Below are 24833 nucleotides of genomic sequence, written 5' to 3' on the forward strand. Positions count from 1 at the left end.
CATCGAGTGGTCTGCTGTTTCCTTGGTTCCCTACTCCTTGGAAGTTTATTGTAGATCATAAATCATGCCTCTCACCTGGACAAAAGATGGCTGAGGATATAATTCGACAAGTTGGTACACTTTGACAGCCATTTAAGACCTGGAGCTGGCGAGAACGACACGAAAAGACTCTTGTGTGACAATTGAACTTGTTTTTAGGCAATGGATCTTCTGAGAAAAAAATACTAACTTTAAACAACACAAGTTCGTTACAAGACACAAAATTTTACAATACTAGTTAGTTAGTATAGCTAATAATAAGTTGAAATTGCTAATTTCCTATACCAAGAAATCTTACAGAGACAATTTTGACTTGTTCCATTGGCAGATTTTTTTAGCTCATTACAAGAAAAATATCTGCCAATAGAACAAGTCAAAATTGTCTCAGTTAAGATTTCTTGAAATAGGAAATTAGCAATTAAAACGTATTAGCTATACTTACTAGTATTGTGAAGTTGTGATGCTCAAAAGTAGTATTTTTTTCCCCTCAGAAGATCTATTGCCTAAAAACAAGTTCTTATGTCTCACTGGAGTTTGTTTGGATATTTTTACGAGAAATTAGAAATATATACTTAGTGAGACTGTGAGTTTTTCCAGTGATGGTATTTTGTGTCTTAAAGTTTATAAATTCAAAAAGTCTCATGTCGTTTCATAATTTTTCCTATTTCCTTTTCGTGTGGAGTCAGGTATATGGTCTATTAGAATGTTTCTTAATCATAGAGCAGCGGCCCAACAATGGCCCTAGAGTGCAAGCCATTATCTATTTCTCAGCTGTGGTCCGTATCGGTGTCTTTTTTTGTACATTGGATAGACTTATTTTTGTAGTAAGCCTGCATTCAGAGAGTATTCACAGCGCTTCACTTTTACCGTATTTTGTTATGTTACAGCCCATTCCAAAATGGAATACATTCATTTTTGTCCTCAAAAAATCTTCACACAATAACCTATAATGACAATGTAAAAACATTTGGGGAAAATGTTTCCAAATTTATGAAAAATACAAACGGAAGAAATCACATGTACATAAATACTCACAGCCCTTGCCATGAAGCTCAAAAGTGAAATCAGGCACATCCTGTTTCAACTGATCATCCCTGAGATGTTTCTAAAGCTTAATTGGAGCCCACCTGCGGTAAATTCAGTTGGTTGGACATGATTTGGAAAGTCGATGTATATAAAGTCCCACACTTGACAGTGCATGGCAGAGCACAAATGAAGTGGAAGGAATTTTCTGTAGACCTCAGACAGGATTGTCGTGAGGTACAAATCTAAACTGAACGATGACCAACAACCTGATGGGCACTCTGTCAGAGCTACAGCATTCCTCTGTGGAAAGAGGAGAACCTTCCAGAAAGACAACCATCTCTGCAGCAATCCACAATTTAGGCCTGTATAATAAAGTGGCCAGACAAAAGCCATTTTTTTGTAAAACGTTTGCCAAAAAACATCCGAAAGACTCTTAGACCATTAGAAACAAAATTCTCTCGTCTGATGAGACAAATATTGAACTCTTTAGCATGAATGCCAGGCGTCATGTTTGAATCAAACCAGGCACCGCTCATCCCCAGGCCAATACCATCCCTATAGTGAAGCATGGTGGCAACAGCATCATGCTGTGGGGATGTTTCTCAGTGGCAGGAACTGGGAGACTAGTCAGGATAGAGGGAAAGATGAATGCAGCAATGTACAGAGACATTCTGGATGAAAACCTGCTTCAGAGCATTTCTGAACTCAGACTTGGGTGACGGTTCATTTTTCAACAGGACCACGACCCTGACCACACAGCCAAGATATTAAAGCAATGTCTTCAGTAATCTGTAAATGTCCATGAGTGGCCCAGCCATAGCGCACCAACGCTTCCCATCCAACCTGATACAGATTGAGAGGTGCTGCAAAAAAGAATGGGGTAACTGCCCAAAGATAGGTGTGCCAAGCTTGTGGCATTGTCTTCAAAAAGACTTGAGGCTGTAATTGCTGCCAAAGGTGCATCAACAAAGTTTTGAGCGAGGCTGTGAATACTTATGTACACAAGGTTATTTTATTCATAATGAATTTGCACAAAAAAAATTCCTTTCACATTGTTATTATGGGGTATTGTGGGTAGGATTTTGAGGACAAAAATAAATGCATTCCTTTCTGGAATAAGGAAAATGTGGAAAAAAATTAGGCACTGTGAATACTTTCTGGACACATTGTTAACCTTCTTTGGCTTTGTAAAAGTATGCGTTTGTTTGTGTTTTGTGTTAAATAGACGCTTCCCATCCAACCTGATGGAGCTTGAGAGGTGCTGCAAAAAGGAATGGGCGAAACTGCCCAAAGATAGGTGTGCCAAGCTTGTGGCATTGTCTTCAAAAATACTTGAGACTAATTGCTGCCAAAGGTGCATCAACAAAGTATTTAGCAAAGGCGGCGAATACTTATGTACATGTGATTTCTTTTTTTTTTTTAATTTTTAATACATTTGCAAAAAAGTCAAAAAATAAATACAAAAATTCACATAGTCATTATGTGGTGTTGTGTGTAGGATTTTGAGGACAAAATATAACGAATTCCTTTCTGGACAAAATGTTGAAAAAACATGAGGCGCTGTGAATACTTTCCAGATGCATTGTTAACCTGGTTCGGCTTTGTAAAAATATGCATTGGTTTGTGGTTTGTGTTAAATAGATAATCTTTGTGATTAACACATGTTTTCATATCATTTGACAATGTTTAGACATGTTAAAATGGAGTGGGCTGGATACAATCATTAACTATGATGAGCCATTTATTTTTGGAATTTGGTGTTTGATAGCTAATAACGAACTTATCTTTTAAAGAAGGTCACTCTTTCGAACTGACAAGTGGAGCCATTGAAAATATTGTCTAAGAGTTTCATCCTTTTGTATATTATGCTGTATTTGGTACTGAAAATAAAACAATCTTTAGTTGTTTTAGATATGTTTCTATGAAGAAATAAGAAGAAATTTTGTATACGTTCAATTCCACATTGGGTTGTACCAAAGAAATGTGCTTGGATTAATGTGTGCGCACTAGAGATGCGCGGATAGGCAATTTATTTCATCCGCAACCGCGTCAGAAAGTCGTCAACCATCCGCCATCCACCCGATGTAACGTTTGATCAGAACTGCACCCGCCCGCCATCCGCCCGTTGTTATATATCTAATATTAATAAAAAATAAAAAAAAAGGGTGAAAACTACGCGAATTGCACCTTGTGCAGACAAGATTTTTCGATCGGACACGGAGGAATTAGCGATGTAAAAGACCACGTTGGGACAAAAAAACACAAGTCTAATGCCGTTGCTAGCGATACAAGTGGAAAACTTTCAACGTTTTTCGTCGCCCAAACAGATTCTTTGGATGTGATAAATGCCGAAGTTTTATTTACGGAGGCAATAATTGAGCATGGACTTCCAATCGCACTGGCTGATCACATGGGACAGTTAATAATGTAATGCAACCTTTAAAAATCATTACGCGGTGATCGCGATCCCAAAAATAAACTTTTCTTGCATGATAATGTCCAGAAAAATTTGCTTTATATTACTATAGAGTCCTTTTAACGAATGAGTTTGATGGTTTATCACAAACCTTAAATGAAATTCCATGGCCACCGTCCTGCTCTCTATATCAACCAGGGTGAGCCCCACCCCTTTCGTGAGCGCACTGCGAAAGCGGACGAGGCGGGGTGTCGGTGCGGTGGGCGCGGTAGTGACCCTGGACGTGCGTCGGGCCCTTCTCGCGGATCGCCTCAGCTACGGCTCCCGGTGGGGCCCTCTCGGGGGAAGGGGCCTCGGTCCCGGACCCCGGCGAGGCGTCCCTTCTACGCTCCGTAAAAGTGTCCATCTCTTTTCTTTTTTTTTCTTCTGTTGTGGCATATGCAGCAGGTGCCTGCTCGTTTTTCGTATGTGGGTAACAACATTTAACTATGTATATATATTTCCGAATTGGTTTAACTGCCACCCGCAAAAAAAATAAAAAAATAAAAAAAATATCTAATTAATCCGCCCGACCCGACCCGCGAGCGGATAAAATCTTATTGTTTTTGATTTCATCCGCCCGATCCGCGGATAATCCACGGACTCCGCGGTTGTGTCCGCAAACCGCGCATCTCTAGTGCGCACACTTGAATACATCTGAAATTCTATTGTGCATACAAAGTTTTCTGGATTTTGACGTAGACCATTTTTTAATAAGAAAAACCTCCATCCATCCATCCATTTTCTACCGCTTGTCCCTTTTGGGGTCGCGGGGGGTGCTGGAGCCTATCTTAGCTGCATTCGGGCGGAAGGCGGATCACACCCTGAACAAGTCGCCACCTTATCGCAGGGCCAACACAGATAGACAGACAACATTCACACACACATTCACACACTAGGGCCAATTTAGTGTTGCCAATCAACCTATCCCCAGGTGCATGTCTTTGGAATAAGAAAACCATCGAAGTCATTTAATACATGAGGTCCCTGGACTGGATGAGTTGGTCAACCTAAACGAGTTGTCAACATAAAAGGGGTCGACTTGAACAAGTTCGAATGTACCACTGTTGGTCATTGAAACTAAATTCCTAAAAGACATAAATGCTACATAAATCAGTACATCACCTTTATCTGTGGACACTATCTCAGGGCAAACTAACTGGCTGTTTAATCAAATTGGTTTTGTGTACTTTTGACATGACTGCTGTTTATGCATTTGCAGACTAAACAGAACCTAATATTATATCATGACTTAGATAAGCACCTGTCCCTAACTATGTGAAATGAATGGGAGATGAAGAAGTCAAGCTAACTAGAGGAAGAAACATGCCATTGTTTACGTGCTTGAAGCTCCTCTTGTTCTTGGGACTTAATTGCCCCAAAAGAAGCAAATAAACTAGTCATACAGGGATAAAAAGAAAGAAAAATAGGTAATTTTGATACTTAATGATAAAAACCTGCATTATGATTGCAATTTTATTTTCATAGCATCAAACTGTTATTTTAGACCAATAATAGAGACAGTGACTAGCTCGCACAGATTAATGAGAAGAATTGCTTAATATGAAGCAAACCGATGCCAATGCTTTTTGCAAATGAATACCATCTGACACCATGTGGCAAAACTGGGCTACATATTAAGTACCGGTACAGTATAAATAAGCAAGAGACAATGATGGCATGATACGATAGACCATAAGCAGGAGACGATGATGGCATGAAACGATTGACCAAAATTAACAACAAAAAAAAGTTTACCTCTTTTTTTGTGAGAGAGCGCCAAATCCAGGTCAACATTTCTCCTTCCACTCTGAAAGAGTTCATACGGCAAACATGAAGGAAATGTACTTTTTACAATAAAGACTAAGCATAAGCACAAACATATGTCAATATTTTGTAAATATGTGTGTGACAAAATATGATGTACCAAATTATATCCCTCTTCATCAGACTCAGGCTGCGAGAGGTCTGATTCGCTCCTTGATTTGATTAGCCGGTAGCTGGGACTGCTTTGCACTGAGCGGCTCTCTGCACTCAGACTCTCACTCCTATAAACACAACAACAGCTTTACATTACCCGTGAATATTCTCATTCATTCACGGCATGGATTTCCCAGAGCATTGACTCAATTGCAACTGAACTGTTCAGATTATTTTATAAAAGGTTTCGCTTCTCATCTGAGCAAATCTGTTCATACTCACAAACATAGATTGGACAACTCTGAGAGTCTGGTGCCTGATCCAAAGTATTTATCTGCTACAAGAGACCAAAAATACAGTTGCTATCGATAATCAGTGACCTGAGAGCTCCATACATGACTATTGTGTTTAAATAAAATGTTAAAAATAAATATGGCACTTTTTCTAGGGATGTCCGATAATGGCTTTTTGCCGATATCCGATATTGTCCAACTCTTTAATTACCGATATCAACCGATACTGATATCAACCGATATATACAGTCGTGGAAATAACACATTATTATGCCTAATTTGGACAACCAGGTATGGTGAAGATAAGGTAATTTAAAAAAAAATTAATAAAATAAAATAAGATAAATAAATTAAAAACATTTTCTTGAATAAAAAAGAAAGTAAAACAATATAAAAACAGTTATATAGAAACTAATAATTAATGAAAATTAGTCAAATTAACTGTTAAAGGTTAGTACTATTAGTGGACCAGCAGCACGCACAATCATGTGTGCTTACGGACTGTATCCCTTGCAGACTGTATTAATATATATTGATATATAATGTAGGAACCACAATATTAACAGAAAGAAACAACCCTTTTGTGTGAATGAGTGTGAATGAGTGTAAATGGGGGAGGGAGGTTTTTTGGGTTGGTGCACCAATTGTAAGTGTATCTTGTGTTTTTTTATGTTGATTTAATAAAAAAAAACAAAAAAAAAAACGATACCGATAATTTCCGATATTACATTTTAACGCATTTATCGATACCGATCATTTCCGATATTACATTTTAACGCATTTATCGGACATCTCTAACTTTTTCTGTAAATTATTTCGTGCAAAACAAGACAAATACTGCAAATAGTGTTCATTTGGGAAATGTATACATATTAGAGTAAAAGATGTTACACAAAGGAATGTGTTCAATTTACAACACGTGTCACCACATACAGTATAGTTCGAAGGAAAAACTGCAGCATTGGTACTGATTGATATTGGTATCGACAATTAAGGCCAATATTGAACATCCATAGGGTCATAGTTTTGTTTCTAAGTATATACAATCCAAAATGATCCATTTAGTTGGTCATTTAGTATGTCAATGAGACATGCAGTATGTTGCATTGCAAATCTGTCAGATAAAATGTCAATGATTGTGATTTATATACCTATGTATGTAAGTGGCTAGTGTCTCTGCCTTCTTTAATGTTATTTAATGTATTTCTTACATTTTTGCTTCATAAACTGATCACATATTCAAATTGTGGCTAGAATGATGAAGACAACATTTTGAAATTAAAAGAACTGATGAAAGTGAAGTAACTTTATATGATGCTTGTCACCTCCCCACCAATCTGCACTAGGGCTCTACTGATTTTCAACCACATTTGATCTTTGTAACTAAAGTCAAATGTATTGTTACACGTTTGTGTCAATTTTAAACATATACACAGCTAATTAGTCAGCAATTTTCGGTGACTTAGGTGTTAGTGTGCATTGCACTTCGGAGTATCATACAGTGCTTACTTGATTGTGTTTTACTCCCTAACGTCTGTTATGACAATGTCAGGCAAATACATTTGCATACATATGTACAGTATATACAATATTTTAGTGCCTGGTTTATATATATATATATATATATATATAGGCAAATACATTTGCATACATATATACAGTATATACAATATTTTAGTGCCTGGTTTATATATATATATATATATAGGCAAATACATTTGCATACATATATACAGTATATACAATATTTTAGTGCCTGGTTTAGAAACGAGTTGAGTTATATTTGATGCCATAATGCATATATATATACATATATATATATATATATATATATATATATATATATATATATATATAAATATATATATATATACCTGGTGGATAGATGCTTTGTTGCTGTTTTAGTCTATACTAGCAGACTAACCTGGTCATGAAGCTCAAGCAGTCGTGTGTTCCAGCAGCAGTTTGTCCCTCCTCTTGGTTTTGCCTGATCAGCTCGCCCAAAACAGGACTCACACCCAAAATTAGCAGGGCACAGCGGTGGATCACAGAGTTACAAGCTGCAGTGTACAAATCCTGGCCTTCTGGGAGAACTGTACTCCCCATTCTCCCCTCCAGAGATAGACTGGCATCCTCTTCTGCACCTGCACTGCCTTCTGCTCCTCCGCTTCTGGACACTGAGCTAGAACCTAGGCCTGCGTTGGTGGTCCTCTCTCTGTCCCGACTACGAGCTACGTCCCGTGCTGAGAGGAAACATTGAAAGATTTCTGTGTTGTGCAACATGCACATACACACATAATACTAGGTTAGACGATAAGCTGCAGCAACACAATTCTTCATTAAAGTCAGAATTGCAACACATTACACATGCATGCACATTTTAGTATGATCAAACAATTACCTAACCCCATGTGTGTAGTGTAAAAATAGAAATTGTTGTTTGTGTTTGTGTGACGGACCAGAAGCCTTGTAGAGTTAACTGTGAAGAAGTACTGATGTGTCTGTGTAGTGAGCAAGTTATTTATAAAAACACCCAGTGAGCAAGTGTAATGTTCAAAAATCCAGTTTGTAGAGTCAAGAGACAGAACAAACTGAAACATGTCGGATCTACATTATAGCATGACAACCATTACATGAGCAGGACAATTACATACTACTTGTTTGTCATGTCCACATGACATCAACATTACTAATATGTGCATTATCTACCAAATTACAGTCAAACCTGTGTTAGTGGCCACCTGTCTAGGGCGTCCAGAAAAACGTTCACCCAAGAGAAAAGTAATGTTATAAACCCTGTCGATAACAGCAACCTAAACGTTTTTTATACTCCGTACACTAATATGCAAATTTGCAGCAATGACGCATGATGTTGATAGATTACCACTAAATTTCATCATGTGCATTTGTGTTGCAGATGTGCTGTATGCTACTCCAACACTCACCAGCTGCATGCAGCAGCAGCTCCGACTCCACCAGACTTTTTAGGATAAACTTGCTATGATAGAATTTGTTTTGTGCTTTCTTCCATAATGTTCAACATGTGAGTTCGTCATGACAACCTGCATATAGTGGCCACCTGTCTATAATGGCCACTTTTGCTTTTCATACATCTGACCCTTTGTAGAGCAGAGAAAATAAAAAATACTGTTTTTAAAAATGATTGAAGATGTACGCTGTATAACAGTTGAAACAAATCATTAAAGGCCCCCAAATTAATACAACATGTTTGTCCATGATGAGTGTACAGGTAAAAGCCAGTAAATTAGAATATTTTGAAAAACTTGATTTATTTCAGTAATTGCATTCAAAAGGTGTAACTTGTACATTATATTTATTCATTGCACACAGACTGATGACATGGCACCCCAAACCATCACCCAACCATGCAAATTTTGCATTTCCTTTGGAAATCGAAGTCCCAGAGTCTGGAGGAAGACAGGAGAGGCACAGGATCCACGTTGCCTGAAGTCTAGTGTAAAGTTTCCACCATCAGTGATGGTTTGGTGTGCCATGTCATCTGCTGGTGTCGGTCCACTCTGTTTCCTGAGATCCAGGGTCAACGCAGCCGTCTACCAGCAAGTTTTAGAGCACTTCATGCTTCCTGCTGCTGACCTGCTCTATGGAGATGGAGATTTCAAGTTCCAACAGGACTTGGCGCCTGCACACAGCGCAAAATCTACCCGTGCCTGGTTTACGGACCATGGTATTTCTGTTCTAAATTGGCCCGCCAACTCCCCTGACCTTAGCCCCATAGAAAATCTGTGGGGTATTGTGAAAAGGAAGATGCAGAATGCCAGACCCAAAAACGCAGAAGAGTTGAAGGCCACTATCAGAGCAACCTGGGCTCTCATAACACCTGAGCAGTGCCAGAAACTCATCGACTCCATGCCACGCCGCATTAACGCAGTAATTGAGGCAAAAGGAGCTCCAACCAAGTATTGAGTATTGTACATGCTCATATTTTTCATTTTCATACTTTTCAGTTGGCCAACATTTCTAAAAATCCCTTTTTTGTATTAGCCTTAAGTAATATTCTAATTTTGTGACACACGGAATTTTGGATTTTCATTTGTTGCCACTTCAAATCATCAAAATTAAATGAAATAAACATTTGAATGCATCAGTCTGTGTGCAATGAATAAATATAATGTACAAGTTACACCTTTTGAATGCAATTACTGAAATAAATCAAGTTTTTCAAAATATTCTAATTTACTGGCTTTTACCTGTATATGTCTTCTGGCCAAAGATACTATTGACACATGTCAAGAAAAACAATAATTCCCACTCACATTTGCAAACAGGCAAAATAAAACAGACCTATACCAATAACTGTATTGAAAGAATGGCGAGCCAAAAAGAAGAATAAACAGCATCTTGGTACAGAATGAGTTAACTAATCTATTACAGTGGTCCCTCAAGTGTTTTGAGAGAAGAGCAGTCTCTTGGCTTTTTGTTATGCTTGAAGTTGTAAGCATAATTTGAGTTACGAGCCACCCTGCTGCTGGATGGCGTCGCTATTGCTACAGTGAACGCAGATAACAGAACGGTAATTGGCCTCATCAATAATAACAACAATTAGACAGCCTACAAGTTGGAGGTACAGTGTGTAGCTGCTTCGTGTGAGGACAATAGCGTGCTTCTCAACACTCTCAAAACTAAAAAGCTTATCTTTAACCTCAAGGAAGAAAAGAGACACCATATAGTCTGTTATACATCAAGTTTGCTATGGAACAAGTCTCAAGAATTAAATTCCTGTGGTTCCAAATATACGAGGACTTCTCCTGGACCTTCAGCACCTCCAACCTGGTCAAGAAGGCTTATCAGTGCCTCTTTTTCCAGAGGTCACTGATGATGCACCGTCTGTCCTAAGAGATACCCAAGAACTTCTATCAGTCTGCAATAGACACTATTAGAGGTGGGAATCTTTGTGCACCTCCCGATTCGATTACTATTTAGGAGCTATGACGCGATTACAAATTGATTACTCACGGGAGGTGTGGCGGGGCATTCATGACATCACGAACTTCAGAGGCTGCAATATGACAACTGCGGATCAGAGTGCGACACTGGCAGAGGAGCTTAACTGTTTCTTTGCCCGTTTCGAAACCCCCCAGCGACACTCATCTGCTCCAGCCCTGCCCCCGCCCCCACCGGGCTCCGGCGCCACTCCACTCACTGTACAGGAGCACAGTGTCAGACGAGTGCTCCTGGCTGTGAACCCCAGGAAGGCTACCGGACCAGACGGAGTACCTGGAAAGGTGCTCAGGACGTGCGCCCACCAGCTCGCTCCCCCCCTCACCAGGATCTTCAACCTCTCCCTGGCTCAGGCAGTCATCCCATCCTGCCTGAAGTCATCTACAATAATCCCGGTGCCGAAGAAGTCTCCCATCACCAGCCTGAATGATTACCGACCAGTGGCCCTCACTCCGGTAATCATGAAGTGCTTCGAGCGACTTGTTCTCCAGCACATCAAGGACCATATCCCTCCAGACTTCGACCCCCACCAGTTCGCATACCGGGCGAACAGGTCCACAGAGGACGCCATCACTGTTGCTCTCCACTCTGCTCTGAACCACCTGGAGCAGCAGCAGAGCTACGTCCGGATGCTCTCTGTGGACTATAGCTCTGCCTTCAATACAATAATCCCGGACAGACTCTGCAATAAACTGGACACTCTTGGCCTCCCCCCTCTCACAAACGCCTGGATAAGGGACTTCCTAACGGACCGACCCCAGAATGTGAGACTTGGCCCGCACCTCTCATCCTCCCGCACGCTGAGCATCGGCTCCCCACAGGGCTGTGTGCTGAGCCCCCTCCTCTACTGCCTTTACACCCATGACTGCAGTCCGGCCCACAGTGACAACCTTACCGTCAAGTTCGCCGACGATACCACAGTGGTCGGGCTCATCTCCAGGGGTGACGAGGCTGCCTACAGAGAGGAGGTCCTGAAGCTGACGGCCTGGTCTTCGGAGAACAACCTCGCTCTCAACACCAGCAAGACCAGAGAGATCATCGTCGACTTCAGGAGGAGCAGCACCGACCCTGCCCCCCTCTACATCAACGGCGAGCGTGTAGAGAGGGTCCACACCTTCAGGTACCTTGGAGTCCACATCTCTAATGACTTCTCCTGGACAGTCAACACCACATCAATCATCAAGAAGGCTCAGCAGCGGCTACACTTCCTTAGAGTCCTCGGGAAGTACAACCTGAAGCCTGACCTGCTGCTGACCTTCTACCGCTCGTCCATCGAGAGCCTGCTGACCTACTGTATTACGGTATGGTACGGCAGCTGCACTGCAGCAGACAGGGAGAGGCTGCAAAGAGTGGTCAAGACGGCTCACAAGATCATCGGCCGCCCTCTCCCCTCTCTGACGGACATCTACACCTCCCGCTGCCTCAACAGAGCCAGTGCCATCATCAAGGACAGCACCCACCCTGGCTCTGACCTGTTCCACCTGCTGCCCTCTGGGAAGCGCTACAGGTGCATTAAAACCAAAACAAACAGGCTAAAGAACAGCTTCTTCCCCAGGGCCATAACCATCCTGAACGGACTGCCCCATTGTCCCTCATAACTGCCTTCTCTTCGGTGCAATAACCCATTCCACCAACCACCCTGTTTTTTTTTGTTTTTTTTCATGTATATATTCATTTCACACCATATTCATTGCACTTCTACATTTTTTATATTTTTATATATTTGCACATTGTTTTTCTAGCATGCACACATCGCACTGTATGGAATGGCCTCAATCTCGTTACCTTGCGTAATGACAATAAAGCTGATTCTGATTCTGATTCTGATTATTTATACATCTTTAATTTGTGTAAATGGATGCAGTTTTCCGTTTTTTGGTTTTACTAAATAAGCGTTTATCACTTGCAACTTTAAAAAAATATATTTATTTGGAATAAAAAACAGTTAAATTAATTCCCACATTTATTAAATTAATGTAAATGTGTGCAAAACTGGAACAAAAGTGCCCTATATTAAAGGAGCTGGTCGGATCTCTCGGTGAGGTGCCCCACTGCAGTCAGTCAAATTTTAGAACTGTCTGCCTTACTTTTTTACGACAAATAAATGGATTATTGATTATTGACATTTACTAATCGATTCTATAATCATCCATGTCCGAATTGCGATGCATCTAAAAATTGATTGTTTCCCCCACCTCGAGAGACCATCCTGACCAGCTGTGTCACAGTCTGGTAAAGGAATGGTACTGGTACTGTGCCTTTCTGCAAAGCTCTACAGCGGGTGGTAAAGACTGTCTAAACAATCCTAAAGACTCCACTTCCAGCCATTGAGGATGTTAGGATGAAACGTTGCATACATCTAGCGCACAGCATCCTCAAGGATTACCCACACCCTGCCCATGGTCCGTTCAACCGGCAGGCGCTTCAGGACTAAAACTAGCAGACTCAGGAACAGCTTTTCCCAAAATATGTCAAGCTTTTCAACTCTCACGCCCACAGATTCCGTATATTACATTAACACCGATTTATCATTGAATCTGAAAAAATCTTATTAGATCCATGAAAACATCGAGTTTTACTTGCTACCATTGGTTTATAGCTAGGGATAGACATAACCTTGTTTTCCAACCATTAGAAGCCAAAAATTTAGCAGCAGTCCATCTTCCACAGCCTTTGCCTTTGAGCAAACATCCTTGTCCTGCTGAGGCTTGCGTTTTCATCCACGGCTTGTCCCTTCCATCCATGGCTCAGCTTCCTCCGCATGCCTTTGTTGCTTTAGAAGTCCAGTGCTGTATGTGACCCTGCGCTACTAACCGACATTGTCTCCATAGCGATTGCCCAGCCTTGTGTGGTATTAACACTCCCAGCACATCGCCTGAAAATCCTCTACTCTTCTCACCCACTACACTGATTGTGAAAGATAGCAGGGTTTCCTCTACATGTAATTAATGGTGGCGCACCACAGCGAAACAAAAGCCACCACGTCTTAAAAATTAGGGGTTTTTACATGAAAACATATTTAAGTAATATATTGTATGAATGGATATACTGTACATAGTCTATTATCTATGCACTATTAGCCATAATTAGTTTGAAAAAAACATCTAAAATACCATAAACATTTTAATCTTTGCTTCATTTTGAAAAAGATACATCAGAATAGCCTGTCAGCAAAAGTGCTACAGCTGGTTAGACACCTGAACAGCCCTGGAACGGAGTTGGCACTTGGCAAAAGTAAGGTGAGAAAGTTCAAGAGAAAATGTATTTAAAGTTAATTAATGCATTTTCCTAATTAAAGTTTATGAATAAACGTGGCTCAGTTTACATGTTGGATCCAAGGGAAGATAAAGACGCTAATCACAACAAAAAGGATTTCAAAGCCTTATTCAATCTGCTAAAAGACGAAAATGCACTGCATTATTGTTACATTATTTAATGAAACTACTGTAGTTGTTTGTAAAAAGCCACAGCTAAATCATAAACCATTGCCTATTTTTTCATGAATATTTGTATTCCACCGTGGCTACATGCAGGAGGGAGACGTGATTAAGCACACAGCGCAACTTGTTTGTGCTGTCATTAGCATAACGAGCAGCAGCTGACTTTGCGCCACTGTCATGGTGCTGGGTGGACTGGTCGTGGACTTTTTTTGCACTGCATTTAAATTCGCAATACAATGTCTGAATACCTCGGGGTGAAATGTTTGGTGAGTACTGCCGGTGAAGAAAAACACGGAGTAAAGGATTTCTCCCGGATTTTGCGTTCATTTGCTCGTAAAAGAGCAGAGAAGTTGGCAGTATTCGCATTGCAACAAGCATTATTACATGAAAAACATGCTTTGGAGGCAGAAGAGGTGAGAAAAGAACACTTCACACTGGACAGTCAAATCACAATAGCAAAGGATGAATTAGTGCAATGACTCAGCTACAAAAGGACAAAACTGTGGGCTCTTACAGGGGCTGGTGAACAGAACAGCAAGCTACTTGTGGTGCCAGTTCAGGTGAAAGAAGATGAGCAGCTGCAAGCGCTGGAGTTGATTCACAGGAGGAAAGGTGGACTTTGTACAAAGGACTGTGATGGGTTCTACAGAAAATGGACCACTGAACAGTGGCCAGGCTATTGAATGTGAACCCACAATAGTAAGCAGTACATCCACCATGAACCAGGATCAGCAGCTAAAGGAAAAGGACTACACACAATCAATTAAGCATTTCAAAACATCTGCCAAGTTGTTAAATGTAAACTACCATACACACATCTACCATTAAAAGAGCTGACCGTCACAACCTCAAATAGGAACACAGTGAAACAGCAACCTCACCACCTGAAAAGGAGGATCCTGGCGGAAATGCTGTTTTTTCACTGAACAGACAGCAAGCATCGTCATAAACAACACAAGGGACATCATTCAGTACAAAGCCATCACTATCCTGCCTTGCGTTTACAAGATGCAGTGCAGGTTCACCTACATGGAGGAGATGATGTGCAACACAGCTAGCTGCAGGCAACTGTTGAAATGCTGGATGGAGTGTAGGGCAGATGCCCAGCACATCAAGGACTGAAGCAGCTACAAAAACTTTGAGGAAGCTAACAGGAGCTTTAGGAGCTGGAAGGAAGAAGAGAAGCAGCTAATGTTGCTACAGAACAGGAAGAACTCCATTGAGTTCTATTTCAATGGCAGCCGAGAGCAAATACATTGGCAGCCATTCAGGGAGAGGAAAATGAAGAAGAATCAATCAATCAATCAATCAATCTTTATTTATATAGCCCTAAATCACAAGTGTCTCAAAGGGCTGCACAAGCCACAACGACATCCTCGGTACAAAGCCCACATACGGGCAAGGAAAAACTCACCCCAGTGGGACGTCGATGTGAATGACTATGAGAAACCTTGGAGAGGACCGCATATGTGGATAACCCCCCCCCTCTAGGGGAGACCGAAAGCAATGGATGTCGAGTGGGTCTGACATAATATTGTGAGAGTCCAGTCCATAGTGGATCCAACATAATAGTAAGAGTCCAGTCCATAGTGGGGCCAGCAGGACACCATCCCGAGCGGAGACGGGTCAGCAGCGTAGAGATGTTCCCAGCCGATGCACAGGCGAGCGGTCCACCCCGGGTCCCGACTCTGGACAGCCAGCACTTCATCCATGGCCACCGGACCTGTGCCCCCCCCCCTCAAGGAAAAGGGGAGCAGAGGAGAAAAGAAAAGAAACGGCAGATCAACTGGTCTAACAGGGGGGCTATTTAAAGGCTAGAGTATACAAATGAGTTTTAAGATGGGACTTAAATGCTTCTACTGAGGTAGCATCTCTAATTGTTACCGGGAGGGCATTCCATAGTACTGGAGCCCGAATAGAAAACGCTCTATAGCCCGCAGACTTTTTTTGGGCTCTGGGAATCACTAATAAGCCGGAGTTCTTTGAACGCAGATTTCTTGCCGGGACATATGGTACAATGCAATCGACAAGATAGGACGGAGCTAGACCGTGTAGTATTTTATACGTAAGTAGTAAAACCTTAAAGTCACTTCTTAAGTGCACAGGAAGCCAGTGCAGGTGAGCCAGTATAGGCGTAATATGATCAAACTTTCTTGTTCTTGTCAAAAGTCTAGCAGCCGCATTTTGTACCAACTGTAATTTTTTAATGCTAGACATAGGGAGACCCGAAAATAATACGTTACAGTAGTCGAGACGAGACGTAACGAACGCATGAATAATGATCTCAGCGTCGCTAGTGGATAAAATAGAACGAATTTTAGCCATATTACGGAGATGAAAGAAGGCCGTTTTAGTAACACTCTTAATAAGAAGAAGAGGAGCAGAAGCCAGAAGCTGACCGTTGAGCACCCTTTGGATGTTGGCTGGGAGGAACATTACAGCATGTTCCCTGAAGATGGCAGTATCAGCAGATGGTCGCAGAGGATAATCTTCTGGTAAATCCTCCGAGGCACTTGGATACGTCGTCCACCAAGGGGACCTAAAATACTTTCCAAAAGAAGCTCCAGCCTCAGGACAATGCTGGTCTTCATAAAAACACTGTAGATAACCTTTGATATGTTTTCTTAATATTTTTTGGGGGGTTGGAAACAGGAAATAGGATAGAGGAAAGAGGACAGGAGAAGATACGTTTGGGTGCCACACTTTTTGTTAACCGCTTCGCTTGATTTATATTTACATTTCATTTTGTTTATTACTCGTCATCTTTTTTTGCAAAACAAATAAATATACTTCAACTTCACTGAGGAGTCAAGCACGTCTTTCAAGATACAAAACCCATTCTTATCCCTCCAGCAACCACCGGGAAACGTGGCTGCTGCTCAGTTCATTACAATATGGTATAAGAGTGTTTTCAGTTACAAGCTAGGTCATAGAACTAAGTGAGCTTGGAAGTTGTGCTACCACTGTAATTTAATGTACCGTATTTTCCGCACCATTAGCCGCACCTAAAAACCACAAATTTACTCAAAAGCTGACAGTGCGGCTTTTAACCCGGTGCGCTTTATATATGGATAAATATTAAGATTCATTTTCATAAAGTTTCGTTCTCGCAACTTCGGTAAACAGCCGCCATCTTTTTTCCCGGTAGAGCAGGAAGCGCTTCTTCTTCTACGCAAGCAACCGCCAAGGTAAGCACCCGCCCCCATAGAACAGGAAGCGCTTCTTCTTGTACTGTAAGCAACCACCCGCCCCCGGAAGAAGAAGAAGCGCGCGGTGCATGCTGGGATATGTGACGTTTCATTTCCATTTGTGTGTTTATGTAAAGACCCCAAAATGGCTCCTATTAAGTGTGTTGTCTGTCTAATTATAAATAATGCAGACGAGGCGTGTTAACTGAGTTCTCAACGTTTACTCACAGCGTGCTCATAACCACATTCTAACTGCCAGCATACAACGCTTCTCAGGGCTACCGCGCATGCTCGTAACTATCGTTGCATGCTGGGTAGTGTAGTTGTTATATTTGCTAGCTCATAACATCACATTAAGAGACACGCTTACGCGCTTAATTCAATACTCGCCGTCATTCCGGGTGGATTGACAAAAGACCTCCAGCCGCTAGATATTGGTGTCAACAGGGCATTCGAAGCTAGACTGCTAACTGCGTGGGAACAATGGATGACAGAAGGCGAACACACATTCACTAAGACAGGGAGGCAGCGCCAGACGACGCCAACATCTGCCAGTGGATCGTAAATGCCTGGGCAGATATTTCGGTCACAACTGTGGTCCGAGCTTTCCGGAAGGCAGGATTCACAGAACTGCTGGATAACAGTGACACTGACTCCGATGACTTCGACGAGACGGAACCGGCCATTTTGGATCTCACATTTGCCCAACTTTTCACTTCGGACACCGAAGACGAAGGATTTACGAATGAAGAATAACTTCAGAAAGTGAGCGCTATGTTTATTTTGTGTGTTGTGACATTAACGTTCGAGCAACATTATGTTGCTATTGCTCTGCACTATTTTGAATTTTACTATGTTTGTGATTGCACATTTGCGTACATTTTGGGAGTGAACAGAGTTGTTAGAACGCTGGTTTTTAATATATTATTAAAGTTTGACTGACCTATCTGACTGTTTTTTTGACATTCCCTTTAGTGCAGCGTAGGCGCGGCTTAAAGTCCGGGGCGGCTTATTGGTGGACAAAGTTATGAAATATGCCATTCATTGAAGGTGCGGCTAATAATCCGGTGCGCCTTATAGTGCGGAAAATACGGTAACGTTATATTTTAAGTAGAAAGTTATTAATACTTGAATGCTGAAAGAATAATGACATTTAACCGCAGGGTAACGCGCTTACTTCCAGCTGTCATGACTTCATGCTCTCGGTCTTCTTCTTCATCATCTTGTTCCGGATGACCCTCTTCTCTCTCACGGCCAGCTCTTTCTTCCAGTTCGGCCTCCTCATCAATGGTGCGAGTGAATGAATGTTCCTGGGGATCCATGTCTAGAGAGTCCTGATTGTCTGAAATCTTTCCAGATGGACCCATATGAGATGTTAGTTTTCCAAAAATAATTAACAGAGGGAACTTTAATTAAAGAAAGTAATTTCCAGGATTACAGGATTAAGTTCATTTATTTATATACCTCTAAAAGCATAAATAAAATCTACTCTAATTATAGTGAATCCAGAAAAGTGTAGAGTATGAAATAAGTTGTCCATGTGCAGTGCAGTGCAGTGGAGTGGTAACTTACCCTCCTCTCACGAGATGAAGATCGCGTCTGAATAAAATCCATATTCTTACACGCCAACAGGCGATTTCGTACCATATAAACACTGCGATAGACCTCTGTCAGGGACTTGGATGGCTGGTCTCTAAAGAAACAGTACACATGTCAATGTTGCCAATTTTAGGTTTGGTTTGGGCTGGTATGAAAAGAGTAAATCCGATGCATTACCTTCCTTCTCCGTGCGCTTGTTTGAGCAACAATGTGTGCTTCAATAAGGCGGATAAAACAAACCGGGACACAGTATCTAAAAGGGACTCATTACTTAGAGAAGCATTGTCCCAGTCTGTAAAATAATACACAGCACAATAAGACTATGTAGCAGTTATATTTGTTCTACTGTATGCGTGATTCAAGACTAACCTTTGCTAATGGCATAATCTTGCATGCCGATCCAGAAGCTGTTAGAAGGTTCTTTGGAGGATCCTAAAGCCAAATCCACCAGGACACTCAAGTCAGGACGCACTGTGCAGTCAAAAGGCTTTTGCTCTTCATTTTCCGACAGCGCAGCATCCAGCAACGAGCTGATCGACGCATCTTAATGGAAAAAAGTGATACAAACTCATCAGTTCAAGTAAATACAAGTACTGTGGTACCTCGATTTTCGTTCCATTTTCCATTCCAAAAAGGTATGACAAAAAACAAATTGTACGAAACACAAAGCAATGTTTCCTAAGAGAAATAATGTAAATCAAATAAATTTGTTCCAGACACCCAAAATATTAACACAAGACACATTTTATTATACATATTTTGGTGTGTCGTCTTTTGTTACCCCTATTCCTGCCATTAAAAACTGTTACAAATCTTCCTGGCTTCCATCTCTGCATCTTGGGGTCCACACTACACGAAATGTAACATTTTGTGTTGGATGCATTCCCTTTACAAAGTTGCAGTGTGCAGCTGTTTCTAATCACTAAACAGGAGGATTCTAAACACAGCGCCAGTTCATTACTTTACCATTCTGGGTGTAAGCTGCTAACCTGACTCTCGCCAGATCCTTGTAGTTCGCTGGGACTTCTCAATAGGAGATGTATTTCAGAAGGCGGGGCCTTGTAAAAAAAATCATTGTATGTGATTGGATAAACCACTTGTCCGTTATCTTGAATGACGTGCTACTTCAACCAATCACATCGAAATCAACCCGTGACGCTGATGAGAGCGACGCTGGGAAATCCAAAACAGAACAGCCGACATATTGGATAACGACAGAGCGAAAAGTTAGAGAACTTTTACTGAAACAATGCAGCAATAGATTCAACAAAACAGTTGCAATAGCAGAATCAATGTCAGCACACGACTCCTCGCTGCGTGCCGCCATTGTTGTTTGAATCAAACCGTCGCTTCGGGGCTACGTCACATCTATGAAATCCCGCCTGGCGATCCTGATTGGTTCTTTATTTTTTGCTATCTTGAAGGAGTTTGCATTGCCGTCGAGTCCAGATCCTTGTGTGGAGCTCAGCGAACTACAAGGATCTGGCGAGAGTCAGGTTAGTAAGCTGCATGTCTGATGCATTCCGTTGTATCTTCAGTGGTTTTTATACCATTTTCTGTTTTTAGGTCATTTGTGTTTTGTGTGTGAGCATTATTAAATACTCTTCACCTAGTCAGCCGAACCCTTACAGATTATGACATAATTGGCCTCATGGTGGGTTAACAATGTTAGCTTTCATTGTTATGCTGATGACACCCAACTCTACATGCCCCTAAAGCTGACCAACACGCCGGATTGTAGTCAGCTGGAGGCGTGTCTTAATGAAATTAAACAATGGATGTCCGCTAACTTCTTGCAACTCAACGCCAAGAAAACGGAAATGCTGATTATCGGTCCTGCTAAACACCGACATTTATTTAATAATACCACCTTAACATTTGACAACCAAAGAATTACACAAGGCGAATCAGTAAAGAATCTGGGTATTATCTTCCACCCAACTCTCTCGTTTGAATCACACATTAAGAGTGTTACTAAAACGGCCTTTTTTCATCTCCGTAATATCGCTAAAATCCGTTCTATTTTATCTACTAGCGACGCTGAGATCATTATTCATGCGTTCGTTACGTCTCGTCTCGACTACTGTAACGTATTATTTTCGGGTCTCCCTATGTCTAGCATTAAAAGATTACAGTTGGTACAAAATGCGGCTGCTAGACTTTTGACAAGAACAAGAAAGTTTGATCATATTACGCCTATACTGGCTCACCTGCACTGGCTTCCTGTGCACTTAAGATGTGACTTTAAGGTTTTACTACTTACGTATAAAATACTACACGGTCTAGCTCCGTCCTATCTTGTCGATTGCATTGTACCATATGTCCCGGCAAGAAATCTGCGTTCAAAGAACTCTGGCTTATTAGTGATTCCCAGAGTCCAAAAAAAGTCTGCGGGCTATAGAGCGTTTTCTATTCGGGCTCCAGTACTATGGAATGCCCTCCCGGTAACAATTAGAGATGCTACCTCAGTAGAAGCATTTAAGTCCCATCTTAAAACTCATTTGTATACTCTAGCCTTTAAATAGCCCCCCTGTTAGACCAGTTGATCTGCCGTTTCTTTTCTTTTCTCCTCTGCTCCCCTTTTCCTTGAGGAGGGGGGGCACAGGTCCGGTGGCCATGGATGAAGTGCTGGCTGTCCAGAGTCGTGACCCGGGGTGGACCGCTCGCCTGTGCATCGGCTGGGAACATCTCTGCGCTGCTGACCCGTCTCCGCTCGGGATGGTGTCCTGCTGGCCCCACTATGGACTGGACTCTTACTATTATGTTGGATCCACTATGGACTGGACTCTCACAATATTATGTCAGACCCACTCGACATCCATTGCTTTCGGTCTCCCCTAGAGGGGGGGGGTTACCCACATATGCGGTCCTCTCCAAGGTTTCTCATAGTCATTCACATCGACGTCCCACTGGGGTGAGTTTTTCCTTGCCCGTATGTGGGCTTTGTACCGAGGATGTCGTTGTGGCTTGTGCAGCCCTTTGAGACACTTGTGATTTAGGGCTATATAAATAAAGATTGATTGATGGTTATTTTACAGACTCAATCAAAAAAAGCAAAGAAACAGAGTTACCAACGCATAGGATAATTTGTTTGTGCACACAAGTCGCAAAATGATATGCAGGCAGATAGACTAGTTGCGTGCAATGTTTAGCTGTATGATAATCGAAACGTTCGAAAAAGGCGGGTTTTTGTCAAAAACCCAATCATAGAAAAAGTGGGGTGTATAAAAACCAAGGTATCACTGTGACTAACATAACATTGCCAAAAAAAGCCATAGGTTTATAGCAATAGTATAAATAATATTTAGCTACTGTACTGTAAATATGATATCTCTTTACCAAGCTGTGGGATGTCCATTTCCAAGCCATTACTGAAAAGAGGGGTTTTGAGCCAATAAGCAGTATCATGCTCTTCCAAAGAGGTGGGAGCACCCTGCAACATCCCACCAAGACAACGACCAACAAGTAAGGCTACTGTCCTCTCCAAATCAACGAGCCACACCCAGGATAGGGCCGGTTGTGCCAGTGAAATTCCTGAACCAGGTTCAGCAAAATCTGATGTACCTAGGAAAAGGACACAATATATTACAAAGTGTTTTTCTTCTACAATGTACAGTGGGGCAAAAAAGTATTTAGTCAGCCACGATTGTGCAAGTTCTCCCACTTAAAATGATGACAGAGGTCTGTCATTTTCATCATAGGTACACTTCAACTGTGAGAGACAGAATGTGAAAAAAAAATCCAGGAATTCACATTGTAGGATTTTTAAAGAATTTATTTGTAAATTATGGTGGAAAATAAGTATTTGGTCAATAACAAAAATTCAACTCAATACTTTGTAATATAACCTTTGTTGGCAATAACAGAGGTCAAACGATTACTATAGGTCTTTACCAGGTTTGCGCACACAGTAGCTGGTATTTTTGGCCCATTCCTCCATGCAGATCTTCTCGAGAGCAGTGATGTTTTGGGGCTCTCGCCGGGCAACACGGACTTTCAACTCCCTCCACAGATTTTCTATGGGGTTGAAGTCTTGGAGACTGGCTAGGCCACTCCAGGACTTCCAAATGCTTCTTACGGAGCCACTCCTTCGTTGCCCGGGCGGTGTGTTTGGGATCATTGTCATGCTGGAAGACCCAGCCACGTTTCATCTTCAAAGCTCTCACTGATGAAAGGAGGTTTTGGCTCAAAATCTCACGATACATGGCCCCGTTCATTCTTTCCTTAACACGGATCAGTCGGCCTGTCCCCTTGGCAGAAAAACAACCCCAAAACATGATGTTTCCACCCCCATGCTTCACAGTAGGTATGGTGTTCTTGGGATGCAACTCAGTATTCTTCTTCCTCCAAACACGACGAGTTGAGTTTATACCAAAAAGTTCTATTTTGGTTTCATCTGACCACATGACATTCTCCCAATCATCCATGTGCTCTCTGGCAAACTTCAGACGGGCCTGGACATGCACTGGCTTAAGCAGGGGGACACGTCTGGCACTGCAGGATTTGATTCCCTGTCGGCGTAGTGTGGTACTGATGGTAACCTTTGTTACTTTGGTCCCAGCTCTCTGTAGGTCATTGACCAGGTCCCCCCGTGTGGTTCTGGGATTTTTGCTCACCGTTCTCATGATCATTTTGACCCCACGGGATGAGATCTTGCAGGGAGCCCCAGATCGAGGGAGATTATCAGTGGTCTTGTATGTCTTCCATTTTCTGATAATTGCTCCCACAGTTGATTTTTTCACACCAAGCTGCTTGCCTATTGTAGATTCACTCTTCACAGTCTGGTGCAGGTCTACAATTCTTTTCCTGGTGTCCTTCGACAGCTCTTTGGTCTTGGCCATAGTGGAGTTTGGAGTCTGACTGTTTGAGGCTGTGGACAGGTGTCTTTTATACAGATAACAAGTTCAAACAGGTGCCATTAATACAGGTAACGAGTGGAGGACAGAAGAGCTTCTTAAAGAAGAAGTTACAGGTCTGTGAGAGCCAGAGATCTTCCTTGTTTGAAGTGACCAAATACTTATTTTCCACCATAATTTACAAATAAATTCTTTAAAATTCCTACAATGTGAATTCCTGGATTTTTTTTCCACATTCTGTCTCTCACAGTTGAAGTGTACCTATGATGAAAATGACAGACCTCTGTCATCATTTTAAGTGGGAGAACTTGCACAATCGTGGCTGACTAAATACTTTTTTGCCCCACTGTACATTAAAAGCTTTACCACCCTACAAATCGTAGGTTCGTTTATCTAAAACATGAATTGGTGAGTTTAACCCAGAGTTACATTTCGCACCTTGAAGAGGCCACTGCAGCTCCTGGTCCTCCAGAGGGGAGGCAGCAGGCAAGAGTCTATTTAGTCGGTCCAGCGGAAGCAGCAAATCAAGGAGGTGGCTTAGCAAAGGCCTCGCCACAGACACAGGTAGCAGAAGCAAAGAGTTGATAATCTGACACAGCATACTGCCTGCTGCTGACACAAAGATCACATCTGAAAATGACAGAAAAATGTTCTTAATTATTCACAGGGAAAAAACATATTCAAATTAGGGGGAATTTTCATAAAACTATTGTAAAACGTTGTTCTGGGAGACACATTTCTACAAATAACCGTGTATTTAAAAAGGTACCTTAACTCGGGGTTCTTTAAAGGGCACCTATGATGAGTTTCGTTTTGTCTGATCTATAAACGCTGTTACAATGTTCGATACTCATGATAAACAATGCCAAAGCATAAAATCATAAGGTTCATGCATTTTGGCAAGAGCTTGAACATAAGTTTTAGATGCCTTTGTTTGTGGGGTTTTGCAGTCTGGCTACATTGTGAGGTCACAACGAGGTGGTTGTAAGTAAAGTAAGTAAATTGTATTTATAAACGCTTTTCACAGGTATAAATCA

The 24833-nt window shown here is 41.7% G+C and overlaps 1 protein-coding gene across 10 annotated transcripts in view; it reads right to left on the reverse strand.

Annotated features, from left to right (window-relative positions):
• herc1 (HECT and RLD domain containing E3 ubiquitin protein ligase family member 1) overlaps nt 1-24833 on the reverse strand; it is a 192752-nt gene that overhangs the window by 104267 nt on the left and 63652 nt on the right. For 9 of the 10 annotated variants that reach the window (XM_061975156.1, XM_061975161.1, XM_061975159.1 and 6 more), the window contains 9 exons: nt 24235-24426; nt 22280-22504; nt 19310-19483; nt 19118-19232; nt 18914-19034; nt 18519-18690; nt 7658-8000; nt 5448-5568; nt 5279-5330 (listed from right to left, as the gene is read on the reverse strand). In XM_061975156.1, the coding sequence (XP_061831140.1) occupies nt 5279-5330; nt 5448-5568; nt 7658-8000; nt 18519-18690; nt 18914-19034; nt 19118-19232; nt 19310-19483; nt 22280-22504; nt 24235-24426 (1515 nt within the window). The remainder of the gene's footprint in view (nt 1-5278; nt 5331-5447; nt 5569-7657; nt 8001-18518; nt 18691-18913; nt 19035-19117; nt 19233-19309; nt 19484-22279; nt 22505-24234; nt 24427-24833) is intronic. The other variant, XM_061975157.1, reaches the window with a different exon arrangement.

The sequence above is a fragment of the Nerophis lumbriciformis genome, linkage group LG15 (assembly GCF_033978685.3).
Source record: "Nerophis lumbriciformis linkage group LG15, RoL_Nlum_v2.1, whole genome shotgun sequence".
Taxonomy (NCBI): Eukaryota; Metazoa; Chordata; class Actinopteri; order Syngnathiformes; family Syngnathidae; genus Nerophis; species Nerophis lumbriciformis.